General features: G+C 41.3%; 1 protein-coding gene across 1 annotated transcript in view; it reads left to right on the forward strand.

Annotated features, from left to right (window-relative positions):
* The window catches only part of cacnb4a (calcium channel, voltage-dependent, beta 4a subunit), a 238,044-nt gene that overhangs the window by 152,940 nt on the left and 68,259 nt on the right, over nucleotides 1-16,845 (forward strand). Inside the window, exon 4 of the mRNA XM_060827815.1 lies at nucleotides 1,390-1,526. Within this exon, the coding sequence (XP_060683798.1) occupies nucleotides 1,390-1,526 (137 nt within the window). The remainder of the gene's footprint in view (nucleotides 1-1,389; nucleotides 1,527-16,845) is intronic.

Consider the following 16,845-nt stretch of genomic DNA (forward strand, 5'->3'; position numbering starts at 1 on the left):
AAAAGATTTAATTGCCATTGAGGCAATTGAACAGGCCAGCACTGGGCTTTCCTGGGACTCAGGACCAGGATCAAAGATGGACTTAGCCCACAGGTGAGTGAGGGTGGGTTAGGAGATGCGGAGAGGAATGGATTATGTTGGGATAGAAAGGCAAGGGATTTTGGAGTAAAGTTTTTTTTTCCTCTAAGTGTGGCTTTCACTAGTTCCCTTTTGCACCTTCCTGATGCCAGGTATCTCGGTTAGGCACCTATGGCTATTGCTCAATGGATTTCCCCATGGCCCCAGAAGCCACATGGATTTGTTTGTTGGTCTTCTCACATGCTGAGTGTCCTATGCACGAATGGAGTTGAATACCAACGGCAGAATGAGGCCCATACATTGGAGGCAAAGTGGCCTCCACGCCACATCCTCCCACCCAATCTCCCTTTGCCTCTAATCTTGCTTCAAGCTGTAGCTTTAAATTCTGCCCATTGTCTTTTCTCTTCCTTCACCTTTGTGTCATTGTATGAGGGTTGTTTCACACCACTTGAGGAACTATATTCAATCACCGACATGCAGAATGGCTTTATATGTTGTGCATACATTTTGCACTCACTGTTTTATAACATGGTCTGTATGCAGTGACTAATAGACACAAATTAGTGCTGCTCCCGAAGCTTCTCAGAGTAAAGATAATTCAAAAATGATATGGGGTATTTAGCAGGGTCCTGAATCCCAGGAAAGCCCAGTGCTGGCAATTAAATCTTTTGGGCCTCCCCCAGATGAGACAGTGGAGGACTCAGCAATTGGGAACCCAGTTTGCAAAGACTAAACACCACCTTATAATGTATAATTTGAATTGTATTTGAGGAGGGGCTGAGAAGAAGGTTCCTATAGTATGGTGGTGGAGAGGAAATAGCCTTTCTATTCCTACTGTTTCACTTCTTCTACTCTTTGGTTTCTCAGTGTAACTATTACAGGAAATGCAGTATTTTGGGAATGTGTTCAAATGAATTTAGCAACGTCTATTTTGTGGGAATATAGGTTTACAATTAAGGTGACCATTCTCATGGTGATCGCATGTGCTTATTCCTTACAGAAATGGCTTGCATCTTTTCAGCCACCCAAAGTTGCATTTCAACTTTGCCCAGTACTATGTAATACATTATGTTGGCACAATGCATTTTAGTAACAGAGACTTGTCACAAACTTAAATCTGAAACAATGTGTTGTATTGCTTCATTTTATGTTTTTGCATTGCATGTAAAACATGCTTGGTATTCATGAACAGTACAGTCACAAGAGAATTAACGTAATTGGAATGGTATTATGATTCAGTTTTACTTCACTGCATTCAATGATGACTACTGTGTTGTATTTTGAAGTTGACATCGCCATCTGTTTCAACAGAAATACAACAATGACTGGTGGATAGGGCGACTGGTGAAAGAAGGCTGTGAAATTGGATTCATCCCAAGCCCCCTCAAGCTCGAGAACATTCGAATACAGAGGGAGCAGAAATCTCGACAGGGACGTTTTTACAGTGGGTAAGAATCGAGTGTTGGATCAGAATTAGTGTGCTCTATGCTGATTTAAAAATACATTGGGAGGTGAGATGAGGAAAGCAGAACTTAGGTTTGCTGTATGTGCTATAAGTCAAGTAATTACCAAAACATAGGCTGCTAAAATAAAACACACATATAGCTTTTTTTTTGTGAAAGATCCAACATTCAATATTATGTTGGATCCCTGTGGAGGAGTGGGGGGTGGGGGGGGGGGGGGGGGGGGGGGGGGGGGGGGGGGGGGGGGTGGGGGGGGGGGGGTGCGGGGGGGGGGGGGTGGTAGGAATGAGGCTGAAAATGCAGCCTCTTTCTGTTAGGAATTCTGGTTGAATGCTAGCTGTAGCTCCATCTTGTGGTCGGCAGAGGAACTTTCTAACATTCAGTGAACAGTAAAGACAAAGTTAAAAATCACGCAACACCAGGTTATAGTCCAACAGGTTTATTTGGAAGCACTAGCTTTCAGAGTGCTGCCTCTTCATCAGGTGATTGACCTGATGAAGAGACAGTGCCTTGAAAGCTAGTGCTTCCAAATAAACCAGTTGGACTATAACCTGGTGTTGTGTAATTTTTAAGTTTGTCCTCGCCAGTCCAACACTGACACTTCCAAATCAAGTAAAGGTGATGTAAGTATCAAGTCACCACAGTCTTACCAGATCGCAGAGCTGCTTTTCCATAAGACTGAGACAACTGGTGGAGGTTTTATCCTGAGGGTCGTCAGAGCTTGGGAGAGGTTGATAAGGGAATTATTATTAATTTAAGAAAATACTAAAGCGTGTGAAACTATTTTATAAACTGTAAAGATATGAATTTTTCTTGTGAAGTCCCTTCCAAGTAACCACTGCAACCATTTTTTAAAATTCACTCATGGGATGTAAGCTTCTCTGGCCAGGCCAACATGTATTAGCCTTCCCTAGGGGGCAGTTAAGAGTTAACCACATTGCTGTGGATCTGGAGTCACATGTCAGCCAGATCAGGTAAGGATAGCAATTTCTTTCCCCAAAGGACATTAGTGAACCAGATGGGCTTTTCCAATAATTGACAATACTTTCATGGTCACCATTAGACTCTGAATTCTAGCTATTCAGGGGTGGCATGGTGGCTCAGTGGTTAGCACTGCTGCCTTACAACACCAGGGTCCAAGGTTCGATTCCAGCCTTGACTGACTGACTGACTGTCTGTGTGGAATTAACACAGTTGCCCTGTGTCTGTGTGGGTTTTCTCCAGGGTGCTCTGGTTTCCTTCCAAAGATGTACAGGTCAGCTGAGCTGGCCATGTTTAATTGCCCATAGTGTTAGGTGCATTAGTCAGAGGAAAATGGGTCTGGGAGGGTTGGTGTGGACTTGTTGGGCCGAAGGGCCTGTTTCCACACTGCAGGGAATCTAATATTTATTGGATTCAAATTCTACCACCTGCCATCCTGGTCCCCAGAATATTACCAGCGTCTTTGGATTAATAGTCTGTGCAAGAAGAGCCATGGAAATGCAGAATAATCTATAATTGGATACATCAGGTTCTTTGCCATTGCTCCATGTTTTTAGGTAGGACTGCTCCAGATGGAAGTACCTTCTGCATCAAATGTTGTTAAGGCAGAGTGCAACCAGGGAGGGTTGAATATTTGCATGCTGGCAATTTTTAATCCTTTATTTGGGCAAACTGGTGCATTGATAGAAATGAGGAGAGACTTACATGGGGACCAGCACAATATTAGCCAGACTCACTCCATCCATCTCCTTGTACATTGAAATGTTGATTTTACATTAACATCAAAAAGGGAATAACTTTAATATGGTTGGCTTTTCTGTTTTCAGCTTCCACTATGTTGTATGACCTGTCATATACACAAGCAAAGAACACATCCTTGATTTGGTGTTCAGAGATTCCATATAGGGAAAAATGCAAAGAAAACTGGCTTTGCCAATATAATTTTTATTGGTCAGGAAAGGAGAGGTCACCCTGTTGGGAATTTTCTATATGCCTCCGAATTGTTCTGGGATGTAGAGGAAAGGATAGCAAAGGTGATTCTTGATAGGAGCAAAAGTAACAGGGTAGTAGTTGTGGGAGACTTTAACTTCCCCAGTATTGACTGGGAATACTATAGTTCAAGTAGTTTAGATGAGTCAGTCTTTATCCAATGTGCGGAGGGTTATCTGACACAGTATGTAGACAGGCTAACAAGGGGTGATACCATATTGGATTTGGTATTGGGGAATGAACCCAGCCAGGTGTTAGATTTAGAGGTAGGTATGCACTTTGGTGATAGTGACCACAATTTAGTTATGTTTACAATAGCAATGGGCAGAGATAGGTATATACCTCTGAGAAAGAGGTTTAACTGGGGGAAAGGCAGTTATGATGCAATTAGGCAAGATTTATGATATACAGTATGAGGAAGGAAACTGCACGGGATGGATACATTTGAAATGTGGAGGTTATTCAAGGAACAGCTACTGCGGGTCCTTGATAAGTATATGCCTATCAGGAGGGAGGTAGTTGTCGAGAGAGGGAGCCATGGTTTACTAAAGAAATTGAAGCTCTTGTCAAGAGAAAGAAGAAGGCTTATGTGAGGATGAGGCGTGAAATCTCAGTCGGAGGCTTGATAGCTATAAGTTAGCCAGAAAAGATCGAAAGAGAGGGCTAAGAAGAGCCAAGAGGAGACATGAGAAGTTGTTGGCGGATAGGATCAAGGAAAACCCTAAGGACTTCTATAGGTATATCAGGAATAAAGGAATGACAAGAGTAAGATTAGGGCCAATCAAAGACAGTAGTGTGAAGTTGTGTGTGGAATCTGAGGACATACGAGAAGCACTTAATGAATAATTTTCGTCAGTACTCACATTGGAAAAGGCAATGTTAGTGAAAAGATGGAGATCCAGGCTACAAGATTAGAAGGGATTGAGGCTGACAAAGAGGAGGTGTTAGCAATTTTGGAAGGTCTGAATATAGATAAGACTCCTGGGCCAGATAGGATTTATCCTCAGATTCCCTGGGAAGCAAGGGAGTAGATTGCATAGCGTTTGGCTTTGATCTTTATGTCATCATTGTCGACAGGAGTAGTGCCAGAAGCCTAGAGGATAGCAAATGTTCCCTTGTTTAAGAAGGGGAGTTGGGACAACTCTGTTAATTATAGGCTAGTGAGCCTCACTTTGATTGTGGGTAAGGTGTTGGAAAAGGTTACAGAGAGAAAATTTATAATCATCTGGAAAGAAATAATTTGATGAGGGATAGTCAACATGGTTTTGTGAAGGGTAGGTCGTGCCTCACTAAACTTATAGAGTTCTTCGAGAAGGTTAAAAAGCAGGTGGATGAAGGTAAAATGGTTGATGTGGTGTATATGGACTCAAGTAAGGCATTTGATAAGGTTCCACACAATAGACTATTGCACAAAGTGTGGAATTTCAGGATTGAAGGTGGTTTAGCGGTTTGGAGGCTTGCTGAAAGAAGACAGAGTGGTGGTTGATGGGAAAGGTTCATTCTGGAGTTCAGGTGCACCACAAGGATCTGTTTTGGGGCCACTGTTTAACATTTTTATAAATGATCTGGATGTGGGTGTTGAAAGATGTGTCAGTAAATTTGCGGATGACACTAAGGTAGGCAGAGCTGTGGATAGTGCCGAAGGATGTTGTAGGTTCCAGGGGCACATAGATAAGATGCAGAGCTGGGCGGAGAAGTGGCAAATGGAGTTTAATACAGAAAAGTGTGAGGTAATTCATTTCAGAAGAAGTAACAGAAATGCAGAATACTCAGCTAATGGTAAAATTCTTGGCAGTTGTTACGACGCGGGGTAAACCATCCTGCTTAATTTAAAACCAGCAACACAGAAACGATTTATCCTGTGCAGTAATCTGTAAAAGTCCGAGTGGTCAAGAACTATTTAAAGTGAAAATTAACAACTTTATTTCTTAAAGTATAACAGAGAATAATTAACTAACAACTATTCAGAAGTCCTTACTCTAACCTATCTTTTACCTTCCCTTCTATAACGCTAGTCTGATACAACTCCCAATTAAGACTTACAAAACAAAACTTCTTATCTCAAAACCAGACAGCTTTCGGTTCTTCAATTTGGATCTTCCTGTGTCTTCTTTTCTTCTTCTTAGAGATTTCTGCTTCGTAGGTTACTGATTGAAAAAGGCATCTTTTCGGAGAGCTATTTTTCAGGCAGTCTGCTTACATGCTGAGGCTTGGCAGTTCTCCTCCTAACTGTTCAGTTTTCCCCTGCCTTATACTCCAGAGCATCAGATTGTGTCATTGGCTTTTAAGATTGTCAGTATACTCGATTCAAACTTGATTGGAATTTGGTATTTTCCGGGGTATAACTTAAATTGATTGGCTTAATTCAATTTTTTTGTCGTTTCCTGGCAACCAGTTACTCCATTAGCTAGAGCACACATTATATTGTGTCTTATTCAGAACACTTGGTGCTGTCACTGCTCGATTTTACTCTCTTAAAGGTATATTTCCTGCATCTTTATAACAAGAGTGTAGATGAATAGAGAGTTCTTGGTGTCCAGATGCACAAATCCCTGAAAGTTGCCACCGACATTGATAGGATTGTTAAGAAGGCATGTGGTGTGTTTGCATTTATTAGTAGGGGGATTGAGTTTCAGAGCCACAAGGTCATGCTTCTATATAAGACACTGGTAAGGCCTTACCTGGATATTGCATTTGGTCTTGGTCACCGCATTATAGGAAGGACTTGGAAGCTTTGGAAACGGTTCAGAGGACATTTACTAGGATGTTGAGATTAGAGTGGTACTGGAAAAGCACAGCAGGTCAGGCAGCATCCGAGGAGCCTGGTTGATTTACTAGTATGTTGCCTGGTATGGAAGGAAGGTCTTATGAGGAAATGTTGAGGAAACTGTGGCTGTTTTCGTTGGAGAGAAGAAGGTTGAGAGGTGACTTAATCAAGATGTATAAGATAATCAGATGGTTAGATCGGGTGGACAGTGAAAGCCTTTTTCCTCAGATGGTGAAGGTTAACATGAGGGGACATAGTTTTTAATTGAGGGGTAATAGATTTAGAACAGATATCAGGGATAGTTCCTTTATGCAGAGAGTATTAGTGGCATTGAACAGTCTGCAACAGTAGTAGACTCGCTGACTTAAGGGCATTTGAATGTGCATTGGACATACATATGGATAATAATTGAACGGTGTAGGTTAGATGGGCATCAGATTATTTTCACAGGTCGGCGCAACATCGAGGGCCTAAGGGCCTGTACTGCGCTGTAATGTTCTAAGTTCTATTAATCAGATGTTGACAATCCACACATTCTAAAGCGATCAACAAGATTCAAATTTTGTTTCTGGGGTCGGTTCCTTGGTGGTTGTGTCACTGGACTAGTAATCCTGAGGCCAAGGCTAATAATTGAGTTTAACTTTAACAACTAAAATTCTGGATGTTTCACTAATACCATTTAGGAAAGTAAATCTGCTGGTCTTTACCCGGCCTGGTCTACATGTGACTCATGATGTACAGTAATATTGTAGACACTTTTCTACCCTCTGACACTTGGCTAGCCAGCTACCCAGTTCAGAGGTAATTCAGATTAGGTCACAGATTATGGTTGTGACAGTGATGTCCATGTTCTATGAAAGAATAATGAAAGTCCAGAACATTTTTAGAAAGAAGTGAAATCAGCCATCTCGCAATGGCAATGGATTCTTAAAGAATTTCAGAACCTGGAACTGTGAATTTGCCAAATGTTTCCCCCTTGAGCAGTGCTCTAATTTATGTGCTAAATTTCAATGAAATTCTTCCATTGATTCTTTTGTTAATATATATCATTTATATTGTTATAATTAAACAGATTAGTAAATGGGTGAAAACATTACATCTGTTCACCTTGAGCGATGGAGATAATATTAATCACAGCAGAAGATCTGATGTTAATTGAAGCTTGACAGGGAAGAATTTATGCAGTTTTCTAAATTGTACATGAACATTGAGGTGTGGCTATTAATTTAGAAACAGTTTTATGAATCTAGTTATTTTTATAAATACTGAGCAGGATGTTGTATTTATGTCTTGGCTCTTCTGAAGTGGTGATTAAGGTGGTTTATATGATTGTCGCGCCCTGATTGCACTGGGTATGATGGTGGTAAATATTGACTATCCATTGCATCTCTTTCATTTTTTTGTTATATATGACACTTGGTGGACTAAAAATGTTCAAAGAGTAAAAAATGAGGTCTGCAGATGCTGGAGATCACAGCTGCAAATGTGTTGCTGGTCAAAGCACAGCAGGCCAGGCAGCATCTCAGGAATAGAGAATTCGACGTTTCGAGCATAAGCCCTTCATCAGAATTTTATACCTCTCAAGCCGATCCCTTCTCAACTGCACATCAGGGATGTACCAAAATCTTCACAATGTGACATCCACAAAAGACTTCAACCATGTCATGACATTGTACATGAAATCACTGTAAGTTTTATTAGCTGTGAATGATTAGATGATTCACAGCTAATAAAACTTACAGTGATTTCATGTACAATGTCATGACATGGTTGAAGTCTTTTGTGGATGTCACATTGTGAAGATTTTGGTACATCCCTGATGTGCAGTTGAGAAGGGATCGGCTTGAGAGGTATAAAATTCTGATGAAGGGCTTATGCTCGAAACGTCGAATTCTCTATTCCTGAGATGCTGCCTGGCCTGCTGTGCTTTGACCAGCAACACATTTGCAGCTAAAAATGTTCAAAGACAACTACTGACTTAAAATGGCTGCCTGATCCCTGGCCATAGATGAGGGCAGGTCCATGGGTTCAATATGGAAAATAAAGGCTTCTGTACTGAAATGATTATTTTATCAAAAGCCAGGCAACTGAGACAGTGTCAAGAAATTTTTATCTCCTATTTAAATTCATACTTGTATGACAAATATGCACAATGAATATTAAAGATTGTCTACTTTGTTTAGCTTTGAAAGATAATGGAGCCAGACTGGAAATCCATAAATTAATCATATTTAAGTTCCAGATTAAAGAGAAGGAAAAATGCATTTGTACTGAGGGCTGGAAGTCTCTCTGTCTTTCTCCTTGTTTCTCTTTTCATCTTGGAAGTCGATGCCCCATGAAAATGCAAATTTTGGAAACAACCATTCACTGAGAACTGAAAGATATTTACGAACTTTGCCATGACTGAGGACATGAGTCAACAACAGGGAAACAACTGTAGTGTCAGATTAAAAACTGAACATCTCAAATTGTGTAGACTTTAATCTCTCTGTACTGACAACTTTTAAAACCTATTATCTGTGTTTGTGTGCAGTTTTGATGTCCCATTTTGTTTTACTTTTTTGCCATATTTTAATTGGAGTGTCACAGTTATCTGCTAAGAAGAAATAAAAACATTTGTAGTCCCTGACTGAGAGATGTTCAAGAAGAGGCGAGCCAAATCACCTTTCCTTATTTGGTTGTAACACTGAATGAGATTCTGGTATTCTTAATGCTTTTGTGATTGTCAAAGTCAAGGATGCAGTGTGCAAAAAACAGAATATTTTCCATTTTCGGCACAGTGTGTTTGTATTTTTCCGGTGTAAGGTAAATTTCCCTCATCCTGTCCTGACAGAATTCTGTACCTTAATTCTGCCACAGGATAGAATTAAGGTGAATCTTTAAAACATCCTGTGTGTTGTAATATTTTGCTTCTTTAGAGGTAGCCATTATCTCAATGGGTTCATTGAATCCAGAGTCACAAGGCTGTGTCTTCAATCTCACATAACATATGGAGAAAGGGAGCAGACAGCAGATACAACAGTATTAGCAGAAGAGAAAACAATGTCTGAAATCACTTTACAGCAAAGTAATGAGTTAATTGTATTTTTAGCAGCTGCCATTAGCACCTGTGTTTCAATCTTTGAAACATTTACATTTTTAAACTAGCAGAAGGAAAGAAAGATTTTACAATTGCAGGAGAGGGATCTAATTTTAAAATGAAGGTGGAGAATTTCTATTTGCTACTTAATCTCCTAACTTTAGTAATTAACTTTAGTCTCGTACTAACTAGTGATTTGTACTAATCTCTAGTTAATAGGGCATGAATAATGTTAAAGTATGTAAAATTAAAGTAACTTGAAAGTATGCTTCAGTGTGGCAAGGTAGGTTGGCCAAGTAGTATGCCCATCCTGTTGCATGTGGGGAGTTGACACTTCTCCAGACCTGAACAAGCAGATGCTCAGGAATTGTCAGTGGCTGCATAAACTTGAATTCAGGGCTTCAGAGCTTGAGCACCAGCGAGGCCGGGAACTATGTGAATAGCAAATTCAGAGAGGTGGTAACCCCACAAATCAGAGGAAGGCAGGTTAGGAGGAAGTGAGGACCGCAGATGTTGGAGATCAGAGTCGGGAGTGTGGTGCTGGAAAAGCACAGCCGGTCAGGCAGCATCCGAGGAGCAGAAGAATGAACGTTTCAGACATAAGCCATTCATTAGGAATAAAATGTAATGGGTGGCTGCCAAGGGGGCCTAAAAAAAAATTAGCAAATTGTGCAGAAGCCCCTAGAAATCCTGTTTTCTGTTCTGGACATGAATGATCATTCCCTGATGGAGTGTATATTAAAGTTAAAGGCAGGATTCTGGGCAGTGTTGAAGAACAGAGGGATTTTGGGCACTTGTTCATAGATCCCTCAAAGTTGCCACCCAAGTTGATTGGGTTGTTAAGAAGGCGTATGATGTGTTGACTTTCATTAGCGGGGGATTGAGTTTAAGAGCTACAAGGTTATGCTGCAGCTCTGTAGAGCCCTGGTGAGACCACCCTTGGAATATTGTGATCAGTTATGGTCACCTCATTATAAGAAAGATATGGAAGCTTTCGGGAGGGTGCAGAGGAAATTAGCCGGGATACTGCCTGGACTGGAGGACATGTCTCATGGAGAAAGGTTGAGGGAGCTAAGGCTTTTCTCATTGAATGGATGAGAGGTGACTTGATAGAAATGTGCAAGATATTGAGAGGCAGGGATGGAATGGATAGCCAGAGACTTTTTATCATGGTGAAAACGTCTATCATGAAGGGGCATAATGTTAAGGTAATTGGAAGAAGGTTCATGGGAGATGTCAGAGTTAGGTTCTTTATACAGAGAGTGGTTGGTGCTTGGAGTGCATTGCCTGCAGTGGTAGCAGATACATAAAGGACATTTAAGTGACTCATGGATAGGCACATGGAAGATAGGTCAATGAAGGGTGTGTAGGATAGTCTGATCGTAGAGTAGGATAAAAGGCCGGCTGGACTGAAGGGCCTGAACTGTGCTGTACTGTTCTATGTTATAGATTATGGCATGAGGGGTGGCCTAACTGGACAGGAGGGGAGGAAGGCAAACAGGAGTGCAGTTTGTTAAATTGATTCATCTTTGTGGGATGTGGGCATCACTGGCTGGCCAGCATTTATTGCCTGTCCCTAGTTTGATTCTTTGGTTCAGGGAATAGGTAGGCATTTATGCAGCTATCAGTGTGACTCCAGGATAGTTTGTTTTCTACCAAACAAATAAACCAACAGATTGTGGACGCAGCAATCAGAAACAATTTCAGAAGGAGATGAAAAAACAAATACAAGAAGCAAAGAGGGATTATGAAAAAAGACTGGTAGTTAACATAAAAATTCCAAAGTCTTCTCTCAGTGTATCAATAACAAAAGTGTGATAAAGGGAAGAGTATGCCAATTAGGGACCAAAAAGATGGTTTACGTTTCAAAGCAGTAGGCTTGGCTGGAATGTTATATACATATATTCCAGCTGTCTTAACCTATGAGGCAGATGCTGCCCAGGCCACTGTACAGAGGAAGAAACTCGGTCCAGTGGTAGGTTTTAAAATTGATAAGGAGAAGGTCTTGGATAATTGGTGATGCTTAAATGTGATAAGGTTCCAGGAACAGATGAGATGCATCTAATGATATTGAAGGAAGTGAGAGTGGAAATTGTCACTATCAATAATGTTTCACTCTTCCCTGGATTTCAGCATGATGTTGGAAGACTGGTGAACTGCAAATATTATGCCCTTGTTTAGAAAATGGTCCCTCCATTACATTAGTCAGTTTAACTTTAGTGTTGGAAATTTCCAGGAGCAATTATTTGGAATAGAATTAATAGTCATATCGCAAAATGTGGATTGATTCAAAAGAATCAGTGTGGATTTCTTTTAAGGGAATATCATATTCAACTGACTTGCTAGAGTTTGTTAGAGTGGTAACAGAGAGGGTTGGTGAGAGAAGATGTCATTGGTGTGGTGAACTTTCAAAAACCATTTAATACAGTGCTACACAACGGCTTTATGAGGAAAGTGATAGATCATGGATAAAAGGGACAGTAGCAACTAGGATGCAAGATTATCTGAGAGATAAGAATCAAAGTAATGTGTTTTTCAGACTGAAAGGAAGTTCTGCACTGGGACCTGGATTCTCCTGATTTATGTAAATATTTTAAATCTTGTGTACAACCAAAAGTACAAGGCAACACGAACAAAAGGGAACTATTTTAAAGGCTGTGGAGGAATAGAGAGACCTGGGTGTATATGTACATAACTGAAAATGTGTTGCTGGAAAAGCAGCATCCCAGGAGCAGGAGAATCGACGTTTCGGGCATGAGCCCTTCTTCAGGAATGAGGAAAGTGTGTCCAGCAGGATAAGATAAAAGGTAGGGAGGAGGGACTTGGGGGAAGGGCGACGTAGATGCGATAGGTGGAAGGAGGTCAAGGTGAGGGTGATAGGCCGGAGTGGGGGTGGGGGTGGAGAGGTCAGGAAGAAGATTGCAGGTTAGAAAGGCGGTGCTGAGTTCGAGGGATTTGACTGAGACAAGGTGGGGCGAGGGGAAATGAGGAAACTGGAGAAACCTGAGTTCATCCTTGTGGTTGGAGGGTTCCTAGGCGGAAGATGAGGCGCTCTTCCTCCAGCTATCGTGTTGCTATGGTCTGGTGATGGAGGAGTCCAAGGACCTGCATATCCTTGGTGGAGTGGGAAGGGGAGTTGAAGTGTCGAGCCACGGGATGGTTGGGTTGGTTGGTCTGAGTGTCCCAGAGGTGTTCTCTGAAACGTTCCGCAAGTAGGCGGCCTGTCTCCCCAGTATAGAGGAGGCCACATCGGATGCAGCGGATGCAGTAAATGATGTGTGTGGAGGTGCAGGTGACAGTCAGTTAAATATGATTTGCCCTTAAAGTGAACACTTTAACTCCCCGTCCCAGTCTGCCAAGGACATGCAGGTGCTGGACCTCCTCCATCGCCAAACCCTAACCACCCGACACCTTGAGGAAGAACACCTCATCTTTCACCTTGAGACCCTCCAGCCACACGGGATTAATGTGGACTTCACCAATTTCCTCATTTCCCCTCCCCCCATCTTATCCAAGATCCCATATATTTCTCTACCCCCTTGGCTCAAAAGCCTCATTCCTGATGAAGGGCTTATCCCCGAAACTGTGGGTAATTTAGCATAGCCAGTCTACCTGACCTGCACATCTTTGGACTGTGGGACGAAACTGGAGCACCCGGAGAAAACCCACACAGATATGGGGAGAACATGCAAACTCCGCACAGGCAGTTACCCAAGGCTGGATTTAAACCCGGGTTCCTGGCCCTACGACACAGCAGTGCTAACCACTTTGCCACTCCAAACTTGAATATGAAGCTGCCTAAGTGACAGTGAGCAGTGGTGAATAGAAGTTTTGTGGACTTGAGAAAGATTTATATTGGAGTTCTCCAGGGTTGGTAGAATCCCTGCTTTCCTTGATGTAGATTAATGGCTTGATTTATGACATACAGGCACAATTTTAAGTTTGCAAGTAATGTGGAACTTGAAAACACTGTGAACTGTGATGAGATTAGTGTGGAACTTAAAAAGGAGATTGGTTTGTGGATTGGCTGGGCGAGTGACAGATGAAATTTAATGCATAGAAATGTGAAGTGATCATTTTAGTTGAAAGAACAAGGAGAAACTAAAGGAGGCAATTCGAAAGAGATTGGAGAAGCATGAAGTCCTGGAGATTTATGTCCACAAATCATTGCATATCGCAGGACAGTGTACTGAAGAAAGCATAAGGGATCTTGGACTTTATAAATAGGGGCTTGGTATACAAAATGTTGAAATGATGAAACCTGCATAAAACATTGTTTTACCTCGCTGGATTATTGCACATATCTGGGTATCACACTTTAGAAAAAATATGAAGGCTTTTAAGAGAGTGCAGAAAATATCCATAAAAATGTTACAAAAGATCAGCAACTCAGAGAAATATGGAAAATTGTAACGGGGGCCATTCAGTCCATTAACCTCACTCTACCCTTCAATATGATCAGGGCTAGTCCTCTATCTCAATGTCTTACCCTTTAACACCTTGAGATTTTAGAAAACAGTCTATTGATTTCTTAAACTTATTCAGTCTCGTGACCGCTACAGCCTTCTGTGGTGGTGAATTTCACAGATTTACCACTGGGAGAAATGTCTCTACTTCTCCATTTGAAATACCCTATTTCATAATCAGAGACCATGACCCCCTGTTCTAAAAACTTCCACTTTCTCCCAGACAGGAGAAAGACCTGCATCAAGTCAGTCCAGCACTGTTGGGATTCTATACAATTCAATGAGATTCCCTCTCATTCTTCACTCCAGTGAAGATAGGCATAGTTGATGAAATCTCTCCTAGTATGACCAGTGTGCCATCCCAGGAAACAGTCTGATGAACCTTCACTGAACTCCCTCGATGGCAAGTATCACCTTTTTGACAAAGAGACAAAAACTGCACACAGTCCTCTGATGTGTTCTCACAAAGACCTTGTACAGCTGCAGTAAGAATTCCTTGTTCCTTTTGTCAGACACTCCTGCAATTAAGGCCAGCATACTTTTGATCTTTGTGACTGCCTGCTGCAGCTGCACGCTTGCTTTCAATGACTGGTGTACAAGGACATTTCCCATTGTGTACACACCTAAATAATATTCTTCCGTTCTGTGATTCCTATTGAAGTATCCACATTATACTGCATCTGCCATCCATTTGCCCACTCACTTAATGTGTCTAAATCACCTTGCAGCCTCTTTAAATCCTCACCTTTGACATTACTACCTAGATTTAGATTCTGGGGGTATTACTTTTGATTCTGCCATGCAAATCATTGATAGAAACTATGAATGGCTGAACCCAGCACAAGATCTCTATGGTATCCCTCTTGCCACATTTCAAAAAAAGATCCATTTATTCCTATGTTGTTTCCTGTCCACTAAATAATTTCAATCCATGCCAATAGTTTACTGCCAATGCCGTACTTTGATTTTGTACTTATGTGGAACTTCATCAAAAGCTTTCTGAAAATCCAAGTATACCACATCCAGTGGCTATTCCCCATCTTTACTATAAGATATATCTTGAAAATAAGTCAAGTAAGTTTGTCAAGCATCATTTCTCTTTCATGAATCCATTTTGACTTTGAGTAATTGCTATTTTCTAAGTATCCTGTTACCACATTCTTTATTACAGACTCCAATATTGTTGTCATGTTAACCAGTCTGTAATTCCTAGCTTTCTCCCTTACTCCTTTTTGAAACACCCTCCAATCTGCTGGGACTGTTCCAGAATCTGCAGAACTTTATATTGTTCCTGTGACAAGACTTCTGAATTTTCTTGTTTGAAGAGCATATGACACCATGTTCATATTATTTAAAGGTTATATTATTTTAAACAGTGAGAGCATCTTTCTTTGCTAGAGATACAGAGTGAAATTTGTTAGAGATTTAACATATTTTTCTTGGCACAAAGCAGAATGTCACCTAGCTATGAGGGGTTACAGGCACCTAACTTTGCCGAAAAGCCAAAGAGTTGAGCTCTCTGAAAGGCAGTATCTTTTCCCAGCCTTCTACTGCTCTGATGTCACTTCTGCATCAAACTTTATACACACTTGATCCATGTAATCTCCTGGACCAGTCCTGATTGCCCGAGAGGGTCAGGGTGGTTCAGTGGTTAGCACCACTGCCTCACAGTGCCAGGGATCCAGGTTCAATTTTGTCATCAGGCAACTGTCTGCATGGAATTTACACATTTGCCCTATGTTTGTGTGGGTTTCTTCTGGGTACTCCAGTTTCCTCTCTCAGCCCAAAGATGTGCAGGTTAGGTGGACTGGCCATGCTAAATTGCCCAAAGTGTGCAGGGATGTGCAGGTTAAGTGAATTAACCATGGGAAATATAAGGTCTCAGTGGGATGCTCTTTGGAGGGGCAGTATGGACTCCATGGGTATGAACATCCTGATTCCACATTGTAGGGATTCTATGATTCTAAAATGGGATATTCTTTCGAATATTGGTCATGGACAATTCTCTTTCTTTTGTTTACTCCAAGAGAATGGCTCCTGGGGAGTGAGGTGAATATGCATCTCCTTCTCATTGTATTGTGTGGCACAGTTGGTCTTTTGTTACCTGTCTGTTTTGCATGCCCCTAGTTTCTTGGCATAGGTGAAGCACAGAGTCATTTTTGATTAATGGTATCGAGAAAGGAAGGTGCTCAAATATAGCTGTTTCATGTGTCTGGGATGAGTCATAGGAAGCACTTTTGAATTCAAATCAAAATGTGCTATTTATATCCCACTGTGTCAAATCATACATGGTGCGTAACAATTCATTCACACCATTTCCAAGACAGGATATGAATGATTGGGAGTTTACACATTTTGTTGACATGCAGAACCTCCCTCCCACCTCAGCAACTTTTGTTGGGCAACTCATGCTATCAATTTATAATAGCAGTCAGGTTATTCTTTCTTCACTTTCTTCAATTGGACTACATTATAAGGCACTTACACAGGAAGGATCTAGCAATAGGCAACTTGTATCTGTGCTTTGACTATTGTTATGGCTCCTGCGGGGATCAACAAAAGGACCAAATTTCCCAAATATAGTGGGAAGATCAGATTTGCCAGAATTCTCAAAGTCGTGACACTATTATTAATTTTAAATACTTGTCAATTCAAAGAGAGGTGTACTAAATTATGTAAAATGAACATGTTTAGCCCCTGCACCTGGTCAGAGGCAGCTACTTGGATTTATAAAGGTTAGGTCACCTCTGATGAAAACAATTGATTGTGTTTTTGGCAGCACAAACTAATGGCTAGAAGAATGTCTATGGATGCTTCCAGAATCTGATTAGGTTTTTTTATTCACTCATGAGACATGGGCGTTGCTGGTTGGCCAGAATTTATTGCCCCGTCTCTAGCTTGAGAAGGTGGTGGTGAGCTTCCTTCTTGAACTGCTGCGTGTGCCATAGGTGGACTCCCAATGCCATTAGGGATGAAATTCCAGGATCTTGAGCCAGTGACAGTGAAGAAACGTCAATACAC

Source organism: Hemiscyllium ocellatum, chromosome 7 (assembly GCF_020745735.1).
Source record: "Hemiscyllium ocellatum isolate sHemOce1 chromosome 7, sHemOce1.pat.X.cur, whole genome shotgun sequence".
Taxonomy (NCBI): domain Eukaryota; kingdom Metazoa; phylum Chordata; class Chondrichthyes; order Orectolobiformes; family Hemiscylliidae; genus Hemiscyllium; species Hemiscyllium ocellatum.